Source organism: Orbicella franksi, chromosome 15 (assembly GCF_964199315.1).
Source record: "Orbicella franksi chromosome 15, jaOrbFran1.1, whole genome shotgun sequence".
In the NCBI taxonomy this organism is placed as follows: Eukaryota; Metazoa; Cnidaria; class Anthozoa; order Scleractinia; family Merulinidae; genus Orbicella; species Orbicella franksi.
In genome coordinates, this window is record NC_138159.1 from 6,384,504 (window position 1) to 6,408,343 (window position 23,840).

General features: G+C 38.2%; 1 protein-coding gene across 1 annotated transcript in view; it reads left to right on the forward strand.

The window, feature by feature from the left end:
- The first annotated feature begins 13,762 nt into the window (after nt 1-13,762).
- Nucleotides 13,763-23,840, forward strand: part of LOC145469695 (vacuolar protein sorting-associated protein 8 homolog) — a 50,306-nt gene continuing 40,228 nt past the window's right edge. The window contains exons 1-12 of the mRNA XM_081453477.1: nt 13,763-14,397; nt 15,579-15,644; nt 15,735-15,829; nt 16,461-16,551; nt 16,771-16,803; nt 17,498-17,552; nt 20,029-20,073; nt 20,220-20,299; nt 20,570-20,656; nt 22,289-22,356; nt 23,120-23,170; nt 23,299-23,401. Of these exons, the coding sequence (XP_081309603.1) occupies nt 14,257-14,397; nt 15,579-15,644; nt 15,735-15,829; nt 16,461-16,551; nt 16,771-16,803; nt 17,498-17,552; nt 20,029-20,073; nt 20,220-20,299; nt 20,570-20,656; nt 22,289-22,356; nt 23,120-23,170; nt 23,299-23,401 (915 nt within the window). The 5' untranslated portion in view covers nt 13,763-14,256. The remainder of the gene's footprint in view (nt 14,398-15,578; nt 15,645-15,734; nt 15,830-16,460; nt 16,552-16,770; nt 16,804-17,497; nt 17,553-20,028; nt 20,074-20,219; nt 20,300-20,569; nt 20,657-22,288; nt 22,357-23,119; nt 23,171-23,298; nt 23,402-23,840) is intronic.

A 23,840-nucleotide genomic window follows, 5' to 3' on the forward strand; every position in this document is an offset into this window, starting at 1 on the left:
ACAAAATGACGTTGTTCCAAGTTTATTTATAATTATAACACCATCAGGAGTTACTGCACCATCACGGATATCCATTGTCGCAAGAAATTCACGCTTGCTTATTTTTTGTTTTAAACTTGCCGAAATAAACTTACACCAGTTTCTGTGCTAGTCACATGAAAAGCCATCCAAGATCTGACTCATCCCCAATCTTCTCCTGAGAGTTTATTTGAGGGACGGAAGCGAGCGAGGCGTTTCACCCTGTCTCCCTCAGCCGACTCTCGCCCTTGATACTTTACGAGGGCACAACAGACTTCTGGGGCCGAGCCAGATCCATGATTTAGTCACGCACTTGCTCTTCGTGCCAAAATTGCATTTTTCTGTGAAATCTGCTCCGTTGACAAATAAGTCTGTTGTAATTGGCTATTACGATTTCATTGACATTAGTATCACAAAATTTTATGGACCGCTACTCCTTTATCAGCTACTGAAAGGAGTAAATCGATATTAAAGATTAAAGGGTAGATAACACTATCCGCCGGAAAACTCGTTATCCTTCCGTCTACACAACGCCAGAGGAATTTGGAAACGTAACAATAACCCGTCATTTTGGATTTGTTGTTCACGAAAACCCCGTCAGGGAAATCACGTGATGATCGTGATGCCACCGTTTATGAAAAGCTCCGTTTTCAAAATATTTTCCCTTTACACTAAAACGCAAAGCGAGCGTTTACAAATCAGTCCCTCCGGTTTGAAGACTATTTTCGATAAGCTCCGTTTTCGTGACGGATTAAGTGTGGACGGTAGACGTAACCGTAGAAATAAGGCTGCGTTTTCAAATTTCTTCAGTGTAGTGTGGATGGGGCCTTAAGTGGTGGAACCTGTTTAAGCTTGTTTCGAGTGATGCTTGGGGAGCGACAAGAATACCAGGGGGAAAATCGGGATGATTCGCAAACCCTTGGATGGCTTCAAGAACTCTATCGCCTGGTTTCCATGATCCATGTAATCTTCAATGGGTAACCGGTATCGTAGCTCGGAAAATATGAATGTAAAGTTTAAAAATATAACAAAAACAGTGGTGATAAACCTTCTCTTTGAACGCATCTTAATAGTGGAGTTGACGTTTCGTATAGGGAGGCGCGGTGGCCTCATGGTTAGTGCGCTCGTCTCCAGATCGAGCGGTCCGGGTTCGAGCCCTGGCCGGGGACATTGCGTTGTGTTCTTGGGCAAGACACTTTACTCTCACAGTGCCTCTCTCCACCCAGGTGTATAAATGGGTACCGGCGAACTTAATGCTGGGGGTAACCCTGCGATGGACTAGCATCCATCCAGGAGGGAGTAGAAATACTCCTAGTCGCTTCATGCTACAGAAACCGGGATAAGCTCCGGCCTGATGGGCCACTTGGCCCGCATGCAGACTTTACCTTTACCTGACGTTTCGTATGCTATTCAACGTACATTTTCGACAGTGACCGTTACAATTTTTTGAAAACTATTTGCATTGAAAATATTGGAGGTCTGGAACCTGAACTGAGAAAAATGTTCTGCAGCACTGGTTTAAATGCGTTGGAATACAATGTTTATCACCGCTGTTTGTGTTATATTCTTAATCAAGCGACGTAAGAAAAAGAGTTTATATGATAAAGTTTAAAAAGCTTTATGCAAAGCAATGTGAAATATCCAGCCGGTTCTGTCACTTGTAGATAAGGCTGTTTGCTTTTTTCAAGTTCACATAAAAAGTTGCTTTGAACAACAGCACCATTTTGATTAATTTAATACATCAAGAGTCTAATTGATAAATAATCAATAAACAAATTGCAAATTTTAGAAAGGAAACCAAATCGGCCCTCGCTGGTTTTTACGTTGGTCCTCTATTCAGTTCAAATCTGGATTTTGGAAACGGTTGGTTTTTCAGGTGGGAGAAGGAAAAAAAACCCGGAAAAACCCGGGGAAAAACCCTGGGTGCCCCGAGACAACCAACAGGACAATCAACAGCAAATTAAACCCCAAATCGAGCGCAGCTCATTTCAGCTCTATCATTATATTTTTCTTTATCTCCTTTTTAATATAAACTATTGCTGTCGCCTCGATTAGTTCCTGAACTAGTTGCGGGGAAAAGCAATTGCAACTGTATGAAAGAAAACAAAATAAAATTCAAGTTCAAGTTATTTACGTGCGACTCATATGAGGTCAGTCTACCACAATTATTCAATGATTTGTCTTTATTTGATAAACAGCCATATCATCAAAACGAAATTACATAGATACCATTTTCTCCCTCACACCGTTAACCTTAATACGTATTACATGTTATAGATACTGTATTTTTAGGCTAGTACATTTTTACTTGCAGTCGCAATCCTCGTCCTTCATGTCACGGAAATTATAATCTTTATTGACAATGTAACAGTGAAGTGAATTCCCTGTGCAGTCTTGGCCTCCAGAGCAAGCCAGAAACGGGCAGCCACAGAATATGCCAGTGCCGGTGTCGGTGTCAACTATGGGGCCGCATTCGTACTTTCTGCCCTTCCATACAATTTCGTCATGCACTTTGGCAAAATCGTTCACTGTAAAAAGGAATACAAGGCGCAAATACGTCTAGTTCAATGACCATACTAGGGGGGGTTCATGCTGACGTCATTGTTTACATTTTTGCCCATTTACATACGGCTTTGCGGATAGAAGGAAACACGTCAGATACAAATTGACTCCTAACAGCTAAAGAGCTAGTGAAACTTATCCCATGGTGAAATTTTTACCTCTTTGGGTGGAATATTCAAGGAGATATTGTCTTTCAAAAACTGCAAAATTTCTTGATGGCAAAAGCACACTAATGAGCTGACTCATACATTCTTTGTAAAATTTTGAGTTTTTAAACCCGTATTGCACAAAAAGTATTCAATACATCAGGCTCATATTCATTGGCAGAGTGAATCGTACTATGACCTCTCAATATTCAAAGCTGATTTATTCGTAGCTCCATCAGAAACTGAATTGCTTATGCTAATGAGGCAAATATTGTAAACAAGGATTTCCCTTATGTGACTTACTACAGCTTTTAGGGAGTATAAGGGCCCAATTTTCATAGTGCAACTACTCTACCCGAGTCACCTAGAAGGAAGCTAACCAATCAAAACGAAAATCGAGAACACTGGACTGGTAGCTTTCTTGTGACGGCAACAGGGGTCTGTTTGACATGAACACATTAGTACTATCACCTCCTCTGTGTTGTATACTCTCTTAGAGATTCGAACGCCAGTCCATGAGTTGAATCATAACTTTAAATCTCGCTTGAAACATTTACCTTCAAAACTCATTTATATTATAATATAAAATATTAAAAGAGTTCAACTTTTGACTCTCTTTTTGGGTCAAATTTTCCAAGACGGTTTTGTCCTTAGATTAATCGTCTTGGCAAGTTTGACTAGAAAGTTAAAAGTTGAGCTCTTCTCCTCTGTTAAAACTGTAGCAGGCCACCTTAGCTTCTAATTAATCCAAAGAAGATCCTTAAATCTATCTCAGACTGTATCAATAGCATTTTGTGGAACACTAAAATGAGGAATGGAGTCAGAAAACAGAACCGTACACGTCAGAGGAGCCAGGAGAGAATTAAAGAAACGACGCTACAATATTTAATCTCATGCAGCGTGGTTATACCTGTAGTAACGTCTTTCAAGAAAAGAATGTATTTTCCTTGAAAAGAATCCCCTCTAACGGCAGCATAGTCACTTAATGGTAAATCGGGCTTCTTCTCGAAGCAAACAGGGGTCAGCTGTACTCGTTAAAATTAACAGAAAGAACGTTTTCTGATTTCCACTTGCGCCTGCAGGCCCCTCCAAAACAAAGACAATTGATAAAAAAAATTCTGTTTCTATTTTAAAATTAGCGAACTCAACGTAAATCCATACCCTTTTTCGTGCTTTTTTCTTTTTTGAGGTGCTTGGCTTGGGAAGATTGAAATATCACGCACAGCAACAAAACAACACAGGTGAACTTGAAACCCATATTTAGTTGCCTGGAAAAACGAATAATAATAGAAAAATGTATAAAACGAATGAATTGTTGTGTTTGTGAATTGCTCTTTCATTTTCTTGCAGATGAAAGCCATCTTTCTTCGAGATACTGTTGGAAAAAAATAAAACAAACAAACAAAAAAACAAGACAAGGCGAAGAAATTAGACAAAGAAAACAGGGTTGCATTGTCAATAGCGATACTGGTCAAATTGCTCCCCCAAAAAGAGTCTACCGACAACTCTTACCTTCTAAGTTATCAAAATTAGAGATCTTGACGGTGAACAGTTTAGACGTAGAATGAACTCTCTTACGCGAGGCTTTGATAACACAACATCTGGGTGCAACACGTTAAATACCTCAAGCTGTGTTGACCCGCAGAACCTCACCAGAAACACGTTGTGAAATAATTCCGCACCTACCGCTGTTTAACCTAGAGTACTACAGTGGAACCCCGCCTTGCGGCTATTTCGTAAATACGGCCACCTCGTTCTTACGGCCACTTTATTCTTGCCCGAACAAAAGCGAAATCAGTCATTTTCGTATTTAAAGAACCCGTTTAATAAGGCCACCCCGTTAACACGACCAGAATTTTATGGCCCGTTGGTGACCGAATTAACGTGGTACAACTGCATAAACAACATCAATGGAAATGTAGTGAGGATAGACAAATGCCGGCATTTTGAATAATGAACTCACGGAGGCGAATTTTGTGGCAAAAGGAAATTATAGAGTATCGCCTTCCCTTGATTTTACTCGTTAAACTTTTTGTAGTGATTCAGCGGAGGGAGAAGATCAGGTCGTAACGGGTGACAACCCATACATGCCACCAGAGCAATTAGTAAAATAATCATATTTTAGTTATCATCCCTAAGAGACAAAATTATAAACAAACAGTTACTGTCAACTACTAAATGCTGATTCTGAATTCGCCGTTAGCTTTAAAGTGGTAAAAAAAAAAAGCCTATACAGGCTTTCATGATAAAAATACAGTAAACCACCAGTTGTTATCCTGGTTTAGTCGCGCGTGAAACCACACAAGGTTCCTGTGGGATATCGCCCTGAAATTTGGTGGGGCGTGTGGCTTGCCTTCTAAACCTGTTGCATCACTGTTTCAGACTAAAATATGTTATTTGTGATACCCTATTTCAGACCGGACCCACACTAGATACTATTTTTCAGACCTCTGAAATTCGTACACTTTTCTATTAAATGACTTTTAGTTAGCTAACCCGGAATGGCGTCCATTTGCACAAACATTTCAGAAGCGCTTCGAATTCCCTAGTGACGATTAAATGGGGAAACCCCTCTATAGATGAAAACCAAGTTATATGCTAGGAAACTATGTAGCAATCTGTTCAGAAAGTAGCGTGCCTAGTTTTTTCTTACCAGCTTGAGAGCTTTTTTAGACAATAGCAAAATAAAATGCGGGAGATCTCTTTGATACTGAACACTGAACAAAGCACATTGTAACAATACGTACTGTTTGGTTTTGAAGACATGATTAATCATCGAAGTTATACACACAACTTAAGCAGCTGTGAAATATAAGCCTGAAAAAAATTCAGGCTTGAGCGGGATTCGAACCCATGACCTCTGCGATACAGGTGCAGTACTCTACCAACTGAGCTATCAAGCGCAGCCGACTGGAAGCGTAACATACGCGTAGATGGGGGATTCGAAGATACAAATGAATATATGAAAGATCGCTTATTTGGACTTCGGAGATAGATATGAAGACATGATTGATCATCATGATCGTGGTTACACACACAATTTAGGCAGCTTTGTTTGTTGTAAGTATAACTATGATGATCAATCATGTCTTGTATTAATCAGACTTCTATGATAAAAATGACTTCTATGATAAAAATCAATGAACCACTAGTTGTTGTGTCCTGATTTAGTCGCCTGCGAATCTGCACAAGTCTACTGAGGGATGCTGCCCAAAATTTTTGATGGGACGTGGTGGTCAGTTTTCTGAAGCCATCAAATCGTCATTTCAGACCAAATTATGTTATTTGCAATACCCTATTTCAGACCTTACCCACAATAGATACTATTTTTCAGACCTCTGAAATTCATATATAAACATTTCTAATAAATTACTGTTCGACAATCTAAAGCAATAAATGCACTTACGTAATGCATCACTTTGTTAAGTGTCTAAATCTGCGATTAATCTAAAATTGTAGGTTTTAGGTTGGCGGTGAAGTCATTTTCATCTTAAACAACACTCGAAACCTCTTGAATATAAGTTTATAATGTGGTCAGTATAAAAATATGAAATATAAATCATGGTAATAGAAGTATAAAATCACGACAAAGCTAAGGTCGGTATTTACAGGTGCGAACATATTTTTTTGGCGTTTCTATTTATTGTATTTGTAGTTTTATAGGATGGTTTTTTCCATTAGCGCATGAGCATAAGCAAGTGAGGGAGTGCAAGATAAACGGGATTATCAATACCAGCTCATTCGCGCCAAAATACGTCAGTGTGGCTCTGGGGACGAGAATGGATACCAGCCCTCATCGACGGTTAAAAAGCATTGCAGATTCCACCATGACGTTTGGTTTGACACAGCATGTGATATATTCGAAAATTCTGGCTCAAAGTGAATTTTGAGTGTATCTGTGACACGTGCGTTCTTACTGCGGTATAAGCCTTGATGCGTTTGTTTCTTGACGATTTTACGTCGATTTTTTAACTGCTGCTTTATGGTCCAGTAGGTGTCGAATTATATGACTACGCGCTTCTGGTATGCTCTGCTGGTAAACACAGCTTGAGGTATTCCACGTCTTACACTAAGATCGTATTTCATCTCAGCCCTGCATAAGATCTATTCTTCGTTCAAGCTATCAGTGTGAGAATCAGCGTCAAAACTGTATTTCTGTAGAAGGTAAGACTTGAATTGAAGGTATAAGAGTTTTTCGATAATTTCAATATGTAAGACTCTCGCCAGTATATAGTGATGTTATTATTGTTATTAACAACTTTTTGTTTTCTTTATTTCGTTGTTTTTGCTTTTTTCTTCTTAAATAACTACCTTAAGAATGAGACTTAAAGACATAAAGAAAGAGATACAATTGTTTTTGTAAGCATGGTCTTTTTAGTCGAACTGAGATGATTCCAGTTTAATAGCAAATCCATACTTAAACCGAGAAAACTACTCAATGTATTTTAGTAAGCAACCTGTCTTACAGTTAAGCGCTTTTAACGCAGAAAAAAAGCTTGGAGTCTTTTTGCGTCAAACCGGGCTATATTCCTTGCAGATGAATCTGAAACTTTATCTAATGTGATTAGCAGATATACGCCTTATCGGATATTTATACTAGCTTATACTTTTAAGCGGAGGCAGCGTTAGGGCGCCGAACTTGAAATCCGGTGGTCGCGGGTTCGAGTCTCGCTCTGACCACTAAGCTAGAATTGTTTCTCGGTAGACCCTAGTTCAACTCCTCGGTCATGCTTGTAAATAGCCAACTGGTCTGCCTCCCACCAGTTGGGATCGATTTTTAAGCCTATTATGTTTATTTGTAATATTTCTCTCTTCCACTTTAAGTGGCATGCCTGAAAAGTAGCTAGTTGTAGCTAACTACATCGACCACTATAAACATTCAACATTTAACATTTTTAACATAATATTTTAAGTTACTCACCCCACACTCATTGTTTTTGATTAGCGTACCATAGTGAAAATTTTCATTGCATATATTTATATTGTTATCCACCTAGGAAACTGAAGACGGGCTTCAAGTACACGTGTATTTTTTTGCTCCTGTCCCTAACAGTGCTATCGGTTCAAGGGAAGGACAAAAGCAAGCCTCAAAAGGGTACCGTTTGCTTGCGATTACCCATCATTATCATTTCACTTTTCTTTGTATGCTTTCTTGTTTAAGACAGCGTCCACACTGTAAAAATGAAAATGAAAACGCGGTTGTTTTTATTTCTACGATTAGGCCTACCGTCGACATTAATCCGTCACGAAAACGGAGCTTTTCGCAAACGCTCTTTAAACCGGAGGAATATGAAAACGCCGGCTTTTCGTTTCCGTGTGGGTAGAAAACATACGTTGAAACCGGAGCTTTTTCGAAAACGATGGCGTCACGTTGATAACGTTATTTGCCTGACCGAGTTTTCCTCAAACACAAAACCAAAATGACCGGTGATTGCTGCTTTTTCAAATTGCTCCGGCGTAGTGTGGACGGAAAACATTTGATGCGTTTTCAGAGTGAAAACTCCGTTATCAAATTCCTTCGGCGTGCTGTGGACGGGACCTTAATCTTAGTGCTTTTACTATTTATTACCTCATTGAAGACAATATGTACCAACAAATGATTGCTAAAGAAGATACAGTGGCCAGCACCATTAATGGGACCGTGCGCATGGCGCACGGTGGGAAGGCTGGGTGTAATACCCTCGAGGATAAAACGGCTTTCCTGTATTCTGATTGGCTGCATTTTCTATGCCATAGTATAAAACGTTGTTTATCAGCATGAAACTACATGTAATTGTTATATTATCCCTATTCATATTCATTTCAGATGAAGTTTTGAGGAAAGTGCACAACACCATTAAATTCAAGGGGAACAACTACAACTGTGATCATTTCCACACCACAAATAGTTTTGGCACATGGTGCGGTTGCCCGTTTCTAGCTTGCACTGGAGGCCAGGACTGCTATGGCACATATCATTGTTTCATTAAGAATAAAAATTACGATTTCCGCGACATGAAGGATGAAGACTGCGACTGCGATCATCATAGAAAATGATGCATCACTTGTAACTGATTAACGAAACACGAAGTAAACACCGCTTGTGAAAAGCATGGTTCATTAAGTCTCCTTGTTGAGATTGTAACTAGTGTTAAGGGTCATACTGTTATTAGTTTCAGTATCCGTAAAATAAAAAAAAAAGGAAAAGAAAAAAAAATTCCTTGGTGAGATGTTATCTTATATGGCCACGAAACGTTTACCAAAGACCTCAATTTTAGGTCCTGACCTAGCTGGAGTCACTGTGATAACGAGGGTCTCAATGGGGTTAACAATTAGCCGTCAAACGGGCCAAAAATTTGGCCGTTGGGCGTGAAAATCGGAAAGTTTTAACCTTTGGCCATCATCCATGAGAGACAAATATGATACAAATACTTACTGTCAGCTACTAAATACTGATTTTGAATCGCCGTTGACTTTAAAGTGGAAGAATAGGCCTAACCAGATTTTTATGATAAAAATACAATAAACCACCAATTGTTATGGTGTAGTCGTGAGTGAAACTAAACAAGTTTTCTGAGGGATACTACCGAAAATTCTAGTGGTGTTTGGATATCTGATCTTAATTCAAACTCGATCGAAGGCGCTCTCTCCTTTGCCTCCCTCTCTCTACAACGACAAGGGAGGTAAAGGAGAGAGAGCCTGGGATCGAGGTTGATCTTAATTAGTTTAGATCTTTACGATTATGTTTCTACGTTTCCTTCTTAGTATTGATTTTGATTAAGAAGATATATCAAACACTCGAGACCGTGTTTCACTTGAGTGTTACATTCAGACACCTCGAAGTTCGTCAAAGGCACTCCGCTTCGCCTGGTAGTTTCAATGCTCTTCTCAGTGTCTGGGAATGTAGTAAAACACAATCCTTCGAGTTTGATATGATATTACATCACAGACATCATAGCGAACCAGTTCTATAAGTAATTTATAGAATAAGGTTTGTTTTAGTTCCATAATACTCCAGTGTTGGGTTCTCTGTTATGCGGAAGAAATACCGTGTTGCTTTTACCACGTACAACACGCTGCAATGTACAGATGATTGATCCACTGACCATACTGCCCGCAGTATCCATAACACTGCATCCTACTGTTTCCGAATGCGGCCGGGCTGATCTAGGAGGAACTGGACTCAATATCCTCAGAAGACGCACACGACCCAGGGAACTAGTAAAGCCGGCTGGACAACAGTTCCGCTGGCCTTCAGAGTGGAAGAACGTAATGTGCATGCGCCAGTTTTGGCTCCAAGTTTAAAAAAACATGGCCGAAATTTCGTCGATCATGTAAACAAAAAAATTTCGAACTTAATATGTTTTCCTAACATTTCCTCCTCACTATTGAAAAACTTTTGGTGCGAAGCCACTCTTTACATAGTGTATCCCTATAGGTACACTGCTAAGCCTTTTAAGGCGTTAAAACACCTCTCCTGTGTAACCATGTCACTGTGTAACTTAAAACGCATCAAGAAATGAGTTTTTGTTTTCAAGAAGGTACAAAGTAACACACATCAATAGACCATTTTACAGTTGTCTGCTCAGTGACCTGGCCTTTGTATGGCAGCAAGGCTAGAGTTGACCTTGTTTTGATACAGACCTCACTGCTTTTGTTGTGTAAAACAAGTTGTTCTGATGCTAACTAGGTGCATTTATATGACAAAAGCAGTGAGGTCTGTATCAAAACAAGGTCAACTCTAGCCTCGCTGCCATACTAGGCCAGGTCACTGAGCAGACAACTGTAAAATGGTCTATTACAAAAGACCTCATGTTTGACCACATTTCCAAACACCGAGAAGAGAATTGGAAAATGCGACGCGCAGTGGTCAAACACTGTCTTGAGTGTTTAGTATATCTTCTCCATCGAAACTAAAGCTAAGGAGAAATGGAGAGTTAAAATCGTAAAAAATGTATGCTAATTAAGATGAGATATCAAAACACCGTCACGGTCATGATTTCATTTTAATTAAACTTGATGAATTATAAATGAGTTTGAGAGGCCATTTTTATAAAGAGAGATTGTGACCATTTATCCACTGGGGTTAGCGGTCCTTCCTTAGGAAAAGAGTGCATCTGATTACATGAGTCGCGTTCTCTCGGAACGTTTCACATTCGGCCAGCTTTTAGACCAGGTCAAATATTTAAGAAGCGCAAGGACCGACCAACGATCGACCGAGTCCAGGGAATCGCATACAAAGTAACCACTCGTTCAATTCCTTAACTGGTATTTTGTGCTCCAATAGTTTCAAAAGCTGGTGTCGAATTATATCACCACGTGTTTGAGAGTCTTCTCTGCGGGTTAACATAGCTTGTGGAATTCCACGTCTAACGCCAAGATTTTATACTTTTATCCAAGCTATGTGCACATCATTCATTCTTCGTTCAGAACATCACAGAGAAGAACATCATATAAACATCTAAAGGTATTTCTTTGAAGGTAAGATTTTTTTGATATAGATTTTTTGACAATATAAATTTGTAAGACCCTTGACGGTATAGCAATTTGACCAGTATTGTAATTATTATTGCCATCAAACAACCTTGCTTTCTTTATTTCTTTGTTTTTGCCTTTTTTGCTTTTTTTTCAAACAGCTACCGTGTAAAAATGATTTCCAGACGAAAATAAAGAGCGACAATTATTTCTGCAGTCATTTTCTCTCAAGTCAAAGATGATTTTAGTTTTGCAACAAACTTTCACTGAAAATAAATTTAAGTATTAAATGTATGTTATTGAACAGCCCGTGTCTTATAGTAAAGCGCTCGCATTAAATTAAACTAAAAATTTGACTTTAACCGATGAATCTGAAGCTGAATCTGAATCTGAATCTACTTTCAGCTTATCAAATCAATGCCGTATTGGATTTTCACACTATTTCCAAAATAAGGCCCTGTGCACACTACACCGCAGGAATTTGAAAACAGAGTTATTACTCTGAAAACGTAGCAAATGTTTTCCCGTCAACACTAAGCCGGAGGAATATAGAAACGCAACAATAACCGGTCATTTTGGATTTTTGCTTGAAGAAAACTCAGTCAGGGAATCACATGATTATCATGACGCCAACGTTTTTCAAATTTTTTTCCAGATGTCCACACGAAAACGAAAAGCTAGCGTTTTCAAATTCCTCCGGTTTGAAGAGCGTTTTCGAAAAGCTCCGTTTTCGTGACGGGTAAGTGTGGACGGTAGGCCGAGCCGTAGAAATAAACGAGCTGCGTTTACAAAGCTCTTTGGCTTACTGTAAACATGGTCTTAGTTCAAGTTTTCTTTTCACTTTTTTTAAATTTCACTCACTCAGGAAACTGGAGATGGTTTTCAAGTACACCTGTGTCGTTCGGCTGTTGCACGTCACATTTCTATCAGCTCATGGGAAACACATCAAACGAAACAAAAGCAAACCTCAGAAAGCCGGTAATGGTTCGCTTTGTTGTCTATGTGAACCAAATTAGGGCTTTTACTGATAATTTCATTTAAGATAATGATTTTATTTTCTAAGAAATAATTTTACATGACCATATCACGCCTTGTCCCCCCAATAAAAGTTGTGTTCAAATAAACACTAACTTTAATTTACAATTTCAATTATAGACACTCCTTTGCTCGTAATCGACAAAATAAAGCATAATAATCGCTTGAACAGATGGTAAAAGAATATGACCACGGAAAGTTAGAGAAGGTAGACGTGCGGGCCGGGGATGGGGCGGGGGGGGAGGGGATGCAGTTCCCCCAGTTTCAGAAATTTTTGAAATTTTTCAGGCAAAACGCTGACGATTCTGGCAAAAGTACTTGGGAGAAAACATTGTAAGAGGTAATCAAGGCCAGGCTTGTAGGCTACTTTCTCTGACGTTTGCCTTGTCAAAACGGAGTTAAGGTCAATGCAAATGATGTAAGGATTCAAGTATTCTGTTTTGGAAAAGCTTATTATCGGTTCAATGTGTATTGTGGAAATCCGCGATATGAATATTACCTCCATCAACAAAACAACGACGAAAGAATCAAAACAAACAAAGATCGAGACTTTTTGTGGTGTCTCTGAAAAGAGCCATTTTGAATGACTCCACAAAGAGCCGTTTTAAAATTTTTTATTATCATGACGAGTCATTTTGAATGACTCCACTCCACAAAGAGCCGTTTTCAAATTTTTTTATGATCATGAACTTTTCGCCGTACAAGGAAAAATTAAGTGTTTCTTTCCTGAGTTTCTGATTTTACTAAGCTGTCGATCAAGGTATGTAAAATAGGGTGTGCAAGATTTCAAAATAACTATTTTTGGAATGATAACAGTTTCATTAGACGTGAGAATTGTGAACGTTTTTGTTTGTACTGCGATTTGAGAGCGTTTGAGTAACAGTCACGCTTTCGAGCATTATGTAACTTTTTCGGGCAATAAGTTCACCGCCCCTCCCCCCCTCCTCGTACGGTGCCCGTACGCCTATGAACACTTTGTTTTTAATGTGTACTACAATAAAAAGTTGTTCATCTCGAAACTAATTGTTTCGTCCACTCTTGTTCATATTAATTACAGATGAGGTTTTGCCAAAAGTTCACGACACCATTCAATTCGATGGCAATGTCTACGACTGTCAATACTTCCACGCCAAAAATAATTATGGCACATGGTGTAACTGCCCTTTCTTAGCTTGCACGGGAGGCCAGGACTGTTCAGGCACATATCATTGTTCTATTACGAATAACAATTACGATTACACTAACATGAAGGATGAAGACTGTGATTGCCGTCCTCGAAAAAAGTAATGCATCGCATGTAATTTATCAGCGGTAAACGAAGTGAATATCGCTTGCGAACAAAAGAGTCTTTAAGTGAGATTGTATGTGGTGTTAAGTGTTGCACTGTTCTTAGTGTTAGTATTTCCCATAAATCAGCTAAAAAAGAAAAAAATCCTTGGTAAGATAATAAAAATACTTCCACGAAAAACTGTGTTAATTGTGGTGTATAGATTGCATAATTATTTCTTCGTAATTAAATGTTTACAAAAGACCTGTTTCAGGTCGTCCCATGGAGTTACACTTAATCGTAAGTCACCATCACAGAGCCACTCTTTGTGCTCAATTTATAGCGGTGCTCCTTCGCGCCGAAGGCCAACGAGCGGAGCCCCATACCTCAGAAAATTAAGTTCGCTCACAAGCGTTCTTTCGCTTCCTCTCGCCACGCTCGACCTTTAGGCTTGGCTAAATATATATATCAACTATAAAAGAGGTCGCGAACCACGAGTGAAATCCCCGCCAAACCCCCGCTCAGCCCCCGCATTGTATAGCGAAGCCGTGAAAAAAAAGATGAATTCCCCTACTACCGGGGAACCTAAATCGAGTGAAAACGGGGTGAACCCCCCCCCCCCGTTTTCCCCAGGTATCCCCCAATGAGGGGTACCTGCAATGGGAGGGGCTTGATGCAACCTTATTCCCAGACTTTCTCTCCTTTGCTGTCCTCCGAACTTGGGTTGCCTGTGGCGGACGAGGAGGTCTAGCACTAGGATCATGAACAGCCAAGATGGCGGACGAAATGAAAGAGGACACGAGCATATTGTCCGGGTTATTCTCCAATACAGACCAGCTAGAATCACTGGAATCACTTGATGCAGCCTTCACTACAAACACTGGCTCTTTCAGGCAAAGACATGTTTCGGATTCGGTAAGTTTGTTCCCTGTTTTCTGTTGCAGATTGTTGGGGAAATAATATTTGATTCAAGCAGAGGGTTACTGTTGCAGTTACTGTAATTATGAAGTGATCACCTGTGTTAAAGCGACGAAGGCTATTTAATTTTGTGTATATCGGTAACTTGAAATATTTCGTGATGCCAGACCACTTGTATACTGTAGAATATTAAGATGCAAGAAATCAAAGTTTCGCCATCACCATGCACATGGGTGCAGTCAGAGTGAGGGGACTTCTACAATATTTCAGGATTGAACTGAAAGTTGGAAGTTCTTCTAGCTAACTGTTAATCAATTTCGGAACACTGCACTGCAACGTTGCAGAGTTCCATCAAAAGAACATGCGGTTTGACAGTAAATTATCTACAGTACCTTTGTAAAATCCTGGAAGACTCATATTTCTACATGCAACATTCAAATGTTGATAAACCATAGTAAGTAGAATGCTTGAGTATTATTAACATGCAAGCCAGGGAGGCATGTAAACCAGGATCCCTAACCCCATTAAAAAAGCCAACCACAAGTTAACTAAGCTAACTTAGGCCAACCAGGTTGCTCTTTAGACTAAATGAAATGTTTGTTGGGCAAATAGGAGTTTTATTGGGCCTAACACAGAGGCAAGCCATGCTATGCAAGCAAGTCATCCCTACTGGCTCTAAGGCTAACCACAAGCTAACAAAGGCATTGTTTTTTTTGGAGAAAGGGGGTGGGGGGTGGGTGGGGCTATTTGGGCTAACCAGGTTCTGATTTAGGTTAACCATGCTGTTATTTAGTCTAACTGGAATGGCTTGCATGGTAGCTGGCATGACTCCCTGGTTTACACTTTGTGCAGACATGTTGATAGAGGGGAATGGTTATGAAAACTGGCAGACATCAGAGGAGCAGACAAAGATGCTAAGATTTATGTTGGAAGGTTCATGACTGTGTACAATCTTTTGTTTTGCGCTCATACACTATGGATGAATTTCATAACTAAAACATTTCTGTTGGTTAGTTCTTTGGTCAGTAGTAAACAAGTATTGTGTTTTGTGCACAGTCAGCACCAAAAAAGAGAACAAAAACATACAACAACGAACTTTGTCAGGTTTCATAACCATTTTGCTATTATTAACTATGGATAAACCTGAAGAATTGAAAAACTCTGTTCTGTTGTTTTAGGTTGACATTGAACTTGATCTGCCAGAAGTGGTAAACATGCCATCTTTAGAGAGTATTTTGAATGAGGTACAGTATTCATGTGAATGAAAAATTATAGCTTTTGTTAATATGGTAGTGCTATGAGTAATATTCTCTGTATGTTTAAAAACCTTCCAGAAAGATGAAGATATAATTTCACTAGAAGATGACCCAGATCTTGCCAGTTTGCTTGATGAACAAATGCTGTCCTCTTCGCTTGACCTGGATCCAAGGTGAGTTGTTGATGGTTAAGATCTGATGTCTTTAATATATGTCGAATCTGGCTTATAAGCCTTTGACTGAAACTGCTTCTTGTTGCTGATGCAACCCTATAGATACATACATGTAAGTTTAGTTATGCAATACTCTTGAGTGGTGTAATATACCATGAATATCTGATCAGTCACTTTTCTCAGTATAAACATGAGCATTCAGGCAAGTCTGTATACATGTGCCAAGAATATACAAGTGACAAGTGGGATCTTCCATCGTATACCATGAGACAGCATTGCATTTGAAACTATTTTATACCATGCCATAGAAAATAAAATGGCAAACACAGTCAATGCGACATGTGGTGGGAAGGTTGTGTGGAGTAGATTGGAGAATACAACAGTTTTGTTGTACCCTGATTGGCTGCATTTTCTGTGGCATGGTATAAGAAATAGTATTGAACATGTGACATGAATACATGTAGATACAAGTTCTGTGACATAAGACTGTCCCACCCTCATAAGTCATTTATATAGGGCTTATGGACCACAGATGATGTTGTAAGGAATTTCTTCCAAGGAATAATTCTTCAAAAAAGATCATTATGGTGACTTCAGATTGAATATTGTTTTTGTTTGTAATCTTTCACAGTGCAGGGAAGAAGGGGAAGAAAACTAAGCATGGCTCAGTTCTACGACATGTTGTGTTAAAAAATGTCTCTGCTCAAATGGTCTCTGCATCTGTAAGTAGAGGCTGAATGGTACATTTTCTTAAATTTTGAAAGTTACTTCAATCTGATTAATGTTGTGTTTATAACTTCAATGGTCTTTTAGGGTATTAAAAAGTTAAGTACAAAATTTGTTGCATTTGCTGTAACCATAACTGTAAATAAATCAACATTTGTTACCTGAAGTGTTTTTCAATGAGCAAAATAATGATTAATAGTATTCCTTTGTTTTAGGCTAGAGTTGATGCTGGCTTGCCAACAGCCATGGTAAATACATTGACTATACAGTGCATGTACTAGTTACATGTAGCTTGATAGTGATTATCATAGTGTTTTTAGTTGCAAAGTTTTAAAACTATAATGCAAGCAATCAAGTCTTTGAGTTCATCAGGAGAGAAAAATTATTTTTGGACCATCCATATACTGTACATAATAATAATCTCTGGAGGAATCTGTATCTGAAAGTTAAAAATATATGTCAAACAATTTTATTCAGCTCATCCAGACAGAAATTATTATTTTCAGGGGTTGGGGTGGATGATTAAGTAAATGATTAATCTGCTAGTACTGTATATTTCGTGAGTTGAGACAATGAATATTTTGTCATTATTATTGTGACTGATGTTTATTTGTTTGTTTGTTTTTGTGGGAGAGGGGGGATGGTAAAGTTGTTTAGATAAGGCTTTGGTTTGAACTGCCTTTCTATTGTTTTTAACTCATGTCCACTCACCTGATAGTTCAATGGAATTATTGAATTAAGAACAAAAGGGAAAATGTAAAATTTTTGAGAGATCAAGAGAGCCTGTTACCCCACCCCCATCCAGCCTGTCCCCCAGTACCCTCCTGGGAGGCACTCATATAAGAGTAACACCATTATTACAGATAGTATAGTGTATATGTATGTATGGAGCCTTTGACATGTAGAAATACAATTACTGAAATTTGAAGATTCTTTTTTTAGGCAGTGTCGTCTCTTATTTGTATTGGAACATCTCATGGCATTGTGCTAGTTTTTGGTGAGAGAAATATTTATTTAAAAGTAACTACTGGTGTTTAATGTGCATTTTCTGTAAAACTAATGAATAAAGCCAATAAAGGAATTACTTGATTTCTGTACCCATAGTTAAATCACAGACAAGTTACTATAGTAACTGAATGCTTGTACCTTAGTGCCAACCGTTTTCCTACAATGTGGGAAAACGGAATTCGAACTTCCAGTTTCATTTTTTGTTTACCCATGCCATCGGAAAAGGGAATTTGAGATTCCATTTTCATTTGCCATTTTCCTACTACTTTGGAAATGGACTTCAAACTTTTATTTTCGTTTTTCATTTTCCCACAACTTTGGACAGTAGAATTCTATCGTCATTTCCTTTTTTTGTCTTTCATTTATGGAATTTGAACTTCAATTTTCGTTTTTCATGTCTGTGTTTTTGTCACTTTCTTATGTTACCTGAATCGGAAGAATATTGGCACTTCCTGTAGCTAACAATAGACCTGGGAACCACATCTTTGGTGAAGTCTTTGTTCGCCATTTTCTTATTGAGGAAAACAATAGTTATGAAGACCTTCTCAAGGTAATCACAAACTATTACCCTAATTTAAGGGGCTGCACAGTAGTTTGCGAAGTGTAAAAAGGTTTTTCAGTTGTCATGGTATCAAGAAGAGAAGGTCAGTTGCAGATGAAACAGTCAATATCTGGTCAGTATAAAATGAGGACTGGGAACTGTAGACTGCAGACTTCGGAGTGGGGTAAAATGAAGACTGAGGGTAAAAATGCAGACTGTAGACTTTTTAACTGAGTTGTGTTGCCGTTTCCATCATTGAGAGCTAACTGTAAACAGGCAAACCGTCCGGAGCGATATTTAGGCTAACCTGAGTGATATTCAGGCTAACCGGAGCATTGCAAACTTTCACTGCAATTAGCCTGAATAACGCAGTTTCTGGTTAGAAATCAATAATGGAAATAACACTGTCAATATGTACTTAAAAAGCCTGTAGTCTGCAGTCTGCATTTTACCCTCAGTCTGCATTTTATCTCCTGTCTCCAGTCTGCAGTCTGTGTTTTACACTGACCGGTCCATATCGAAGTAGAAGGTTCGATTTTATGTTCCAAATCGACCATGATAAGCCTTTGTACCAAAACTTTTTGGCTTTATAGTGGGACCTAAATAACCATTTAATTCCGTGATTTGTGATAGTATATGCATAATTTCATTTCCTTGCTGATATCGATTTCATGGTAGTCCTATTGAACAGAAGGCTTTTATTAACAGTCAGCTCAATACGGCTTGTAGCAGGCTGAAAAATTCATAATACATTAGTTTTCTGTAAATATAGCTGTACAGTTTTTTTATGCTATTTGTTGAAATCAAAATTCCGTATGTACAGTCAGTGACATCATGTACAGTTAGCTATGACGTATTTTAAGGATTGTAAGGTAGGAAAAAATATATACAAGCCCAAAGAGCACTAGCATCTGCTTAATAGGCTACTGTCTTGAGACAATGCAATTGAGAACATGAAAACGAAAAACGAAAATCGAAGTTCAAATTCCATTTGTCAATGTTTTATGATAATAGAAGATGAAAAACGGAAATGACAATTGCAATTCTGTTGTACAAAGGCGTGGGAAAACAAAACAAAAAACAAAACAAAAACAAAAAAAAATAGAAGTTCCAATTTCGTTTTCAAGGTAGTTGGAAAATGAAAAATAAAAATAAAAGTTCAAATTCCCTTTTCCGATGGCGTGGGTAAATGAAAAATGAAACTGGAAGTTCGAATTTTGTTTTCCCATGTCTTAGGAAAATGGTTGGCACTAAGGTACACAAATTCTACTGGTTTATGATGCCAAAACACTTAATGAGTTTAAAAGGTGCATTCGTGGCAAAGATCTAACTAAGTTAACAGAAGCTGGCTGCAAGGGTTGTATCCTCTGCTCAACATGACACTCTTATTAAATCTCATTAGGAAAATAATAGTAAGATTTTTTTACATTAGATCAGCTATGGATAGTTACCTTTAGTTTTATCTTTAAAACATTTTAGACTGCATTTTGTATTATTCATATTTTAGTGTAGATATCTTTAGTTAGTCCTCTCAGCTTTGTATTTTGTATTAGTCTGTGTCCCCTTATTAGCATGGGTTTCTCCCAGGCTACATGGTTTGACACTTACTAATTGAAAGTTTTTTTGATTTATTTATTATTTTATTATGAAACTGCAAAAGAGAGAAATTCTGATTTCTTGAACCTCTATTTTTCAAACCTCCCAATAACTCGAGCCAAAAGTGGTCTCCTCCTCAGATAAACACTGTACATTTACCCCCAATTTCTCACAGTACCTGATTTTTCAACCCAATTTTCACTCTGGGTGTAGTTGAAAAGGAAGACATTCTTGGTCTAAATTTACAATAATTTGTTGAACTTTTAAACAAATATGATTTTTTACACTCCAGGTAAATTAAGACATTTTTGTTGTAATTAATTTGCAGATCCTCAGCAAACACTGAAGCTGGTACTTGGAAATACATCAATTGGTATGATAAAAAAAAGTATTCTGGCCTTATGTTTATTATTATAAAAATGTCTTACGTACTACGCATGTATTTCTGAATCAGTGTTATTAAACACTGATTCAGAAATAGATGCGTAGTACGTAAGACATTTTATTTCTGTACAACAGGTGCCGAGTATGGTGCTGTCACTGCTCTTGGAATCAACATGGAATGTACAAGGCTTCTTTGTGGACATGCAAGGGGCCAGGTGAGTTTTAGAAAATAAAAATTAATCCAGGCCCACTTAATTGGTTGTAATCGATCATCAGAAAACTACTTTTTGTTGATTACTTATATTACTCAGACAAGACTAAGTACCAATTATGATGGATTAGTATCAATTTCTTTCGAATACGGAAATATCAATTAGATACCCCAAATTAATTGAGAAAACATTATGGTCATAATCTTGGAAGCAAGCCTGCCCAGTTACATTGTGTATGTAGTATTAAAGTTGCCCGTTTTGTTTTTATCACAGATAACAATGTGGGATTTACAATCGGGTAAATTACTGAGATCAATCACAGATGCTCATCCCATGGGCAGTGCAGTGCTCCATGTCATGGTGAGGAAGGGTGGTGGAAGGTGTTGTTTGTAGCTAGGAATCACAGCTGTGTAGCCTGTGTAGCTTGGCGGTTTTTAAGCAATTTGAGCGCCTGAGCCGCAACAACGAAGCCTGGAAGAATGACAACTGAGAAACCACCTGCATGGATGACTGGCATTTTTTGTTAGTCCAATACGCTGGTGTATAGGCCATTGCCATTGGATCAGAAGGTTAACCCATGAATCAAAATTTTTGCCAATCTCCTAAGGGACAGCTCCAAGGAACAACATTAATTACAATGCAGATCTTTGGCGTATAAACAGAAAATAATATTGAGAAATTGTTGTCGAAAGCATTATCGCACGCGAATGTTCTTCGCGAATATCACAAAATCGTTAACTGCCAAACATGGGCAAGAAACAGCCGTAAACAATTTGCCTCATGGGAGAGATGTGATAGCTGTTTTCCCAACAGGCTTTGGCCAAAGCATGATTTTTACCATGTTTTACTGTTTGCGCTTACCAGACAAGAATTGTTGTCTTCAAGAACCAGTATTGTTTTTATTTCGCTGTTAAAGAGCATCATCGACGACCAAATTTCAGAAATATTATCGCTGAACTCCACAGCAATGGAATTGCCGTCTGATGTTTTACATGTATGTCCTTTGTCATTTGAGGACTTTGATTGCAGCTTGCTTCACTTTCTGCAGGCTCGAGTTGATGAAATTATGAAGTTCAAAAGCATTTCTTATTAATTTACATACACAGGCGTGGCACACATAATCAGATGATGTGTCTGACCATTCTATTTATAGACCAATTTCAGATTTCTGACAAAGTGTCATTTTGAAATCCTTCACACTTAGAGACCTTGAAAAATTTTTAAATGGAAATGTTTAAATTCTCCGAATTTGATCTTGAGTGGACAACAACAAAGTCTACAATAATTATTGTTTACACTTCTCTTGATTCCTCCCTTGACAGGCTTTGCCCTTCGCTACCATAGAGCAAACATTGCATCGCCATAGCATTGAATGGTTTTGTTTTGATAGACTCCACAGTGTCACAGTGACTTTTCCCTGCCAAGTTGGCTGGAAGTTTCTTATTATGATCTATGCTCTGATTAGCTGTATTAATACGATTCACAAAACCTGTCATTGGGTTGTGAAAATATGTAATAGGGGGCGGCAATAAAAAATGCGGGTAATCCAGGCAGGCGGTTCCCCATGGCTTCGCTGCTAGTTTTTACAGCTTCGCTGCTTTGTGCGCTCGTGCTCAAATGGTTTAAAAAATTGCTTAAACCACCAAGCTACATGTACATGTACACAGCCTACAGCTGTGCAGCTTTTTGGACAACCATACTTGAAATGGTTCCTTGTGGTTGGCCTACAGTTTTTTCACATCATCTGATCATTGATATTATACATGTAGTACAGAATCCTACTATGTACTTTCTTCATACGCAAAGTAAATCAGTTTGTTAAATACTGCACACTGTAGCCTTGTTGCATGCAATAAAAAGCCCTTAATTTTCATTCACTTTGAAGGCAGTATTATTTTAAAAACAGCTTCATCTGTTATTCTTGGCATTAGAACATCAATACTTAAAAAAATATATATTCCGCTTACAGTTGAGCATAATTATTGTTTACAGTTCACAGATGACCCTACAGTTGCAATCTGCAGTGACAGCGGTGGATCTGTTTTTGTCCTTAGCTTTAAGTAAGAATCAATATTTGTAAGTCCTTTTGAAGATATTTTGCTATGTACGTGAACACGTACATATGATTTCATCATTCATGTACATTACATAATTTGTTACTCCTGAACAGTTAAATCACAAATTTAATTTTTTAACCCTCTCTTTTGTAAGACATGATCATGCATTCTTAAATAAATAACTAAAGGTACCATTTCTAACATCATTCCTATCAATAATAGCATTAACCTGGCCTTGAAGAATGTCAAAAATTCAGATTGTAAAGCCGCTTAATGCTGGACTCTTTGGCATCACTCATAATTATTATGTGGCTTGTGTTTTTAGCAGATATAATGCACGCTCTGATTGGCTAATTCTAGGACATTATTCTCCCGTAATGCCCATGGGCTGATTACAGGCCTGCAAAAGCAAAGCAAAAAGCCACATAATAAGCAACTTGTTAACCTCGAACATTCGGTCTTTCCAGGAAAATCTCAAACCTTGGCCTTCCTGTGTTAACCAAGCAATAGCGAGGTCAATACAGCAAGGTCTTGGTTTGAGATTTTCCCATGAAGACCTCACTCTGGGTTAATAAGTAGTTTATAATATAGTAAAAGGTGTAAATTTGTCACTGACAGCTATACATGTAGTTTTTTTTTCTTTCCTGATTACTCAGCCATGCATTTGGCCTGTGACACCATTATTTTCATGCAATGTAGAATCATTTCTTCACTTATTAATCTGTAATGAATTCATTTCATTTTAAACTATTAACATTCTTGATAGGAGGCTCATTGGAATGAGGACATATGAATCAACTTGTCTATTTTCAGGAAGGTAAGAAAGCCCCAAAACTTCCTTTCAGTGTATTTAAATACTTCATTTTTTGAAATGTTATTGCCTCTTAAATAGGTTCTACAGCATAGCTCTTTTAATAACTAATTTTTTTTTAAATCTCTCTAAAGCCGTGGTGAAGTGTGCACAATGGCTCCTCTTCACATGCATGATGGAATGAAGGAACATCCTTTGTATGAACAGTCACTGTTGGCATTAGCCACACTCACTAAGGTAAAGGTTCTGTCGTCATTCATATTTTGGGTGTAACAGCCCAGCTGGTTGATTGTTATGTACAGTATAGTCAGAAATCTGGAGGGTATACATGCATACCTCACTATCCCATAGACACAAACCTCAGACAGTCAGGTAATTGGAAAGTTGTTTTTCAGGTAATATATATTAACCTTTGTTGTGACTTTTTAAAAGCAAGGTAAAAATATTTATGAAAAGTAATATTTACAGTGTATTTAATAGTTTACGTGTTACTCTCCCTTGAACTGTACAGTACCATTACATACAGTGTACGTAACTTATCACCTCAAGTGTCTTGTTTCTTGTGAGACAGATCTCATTTCTCTCGAGAGGCATTGCATTTCTCTCAATAATCACTGAAGCATTTATCATGGGATACTAAACTCATTCTAATCACGTTGAACAAACCTATTGTATG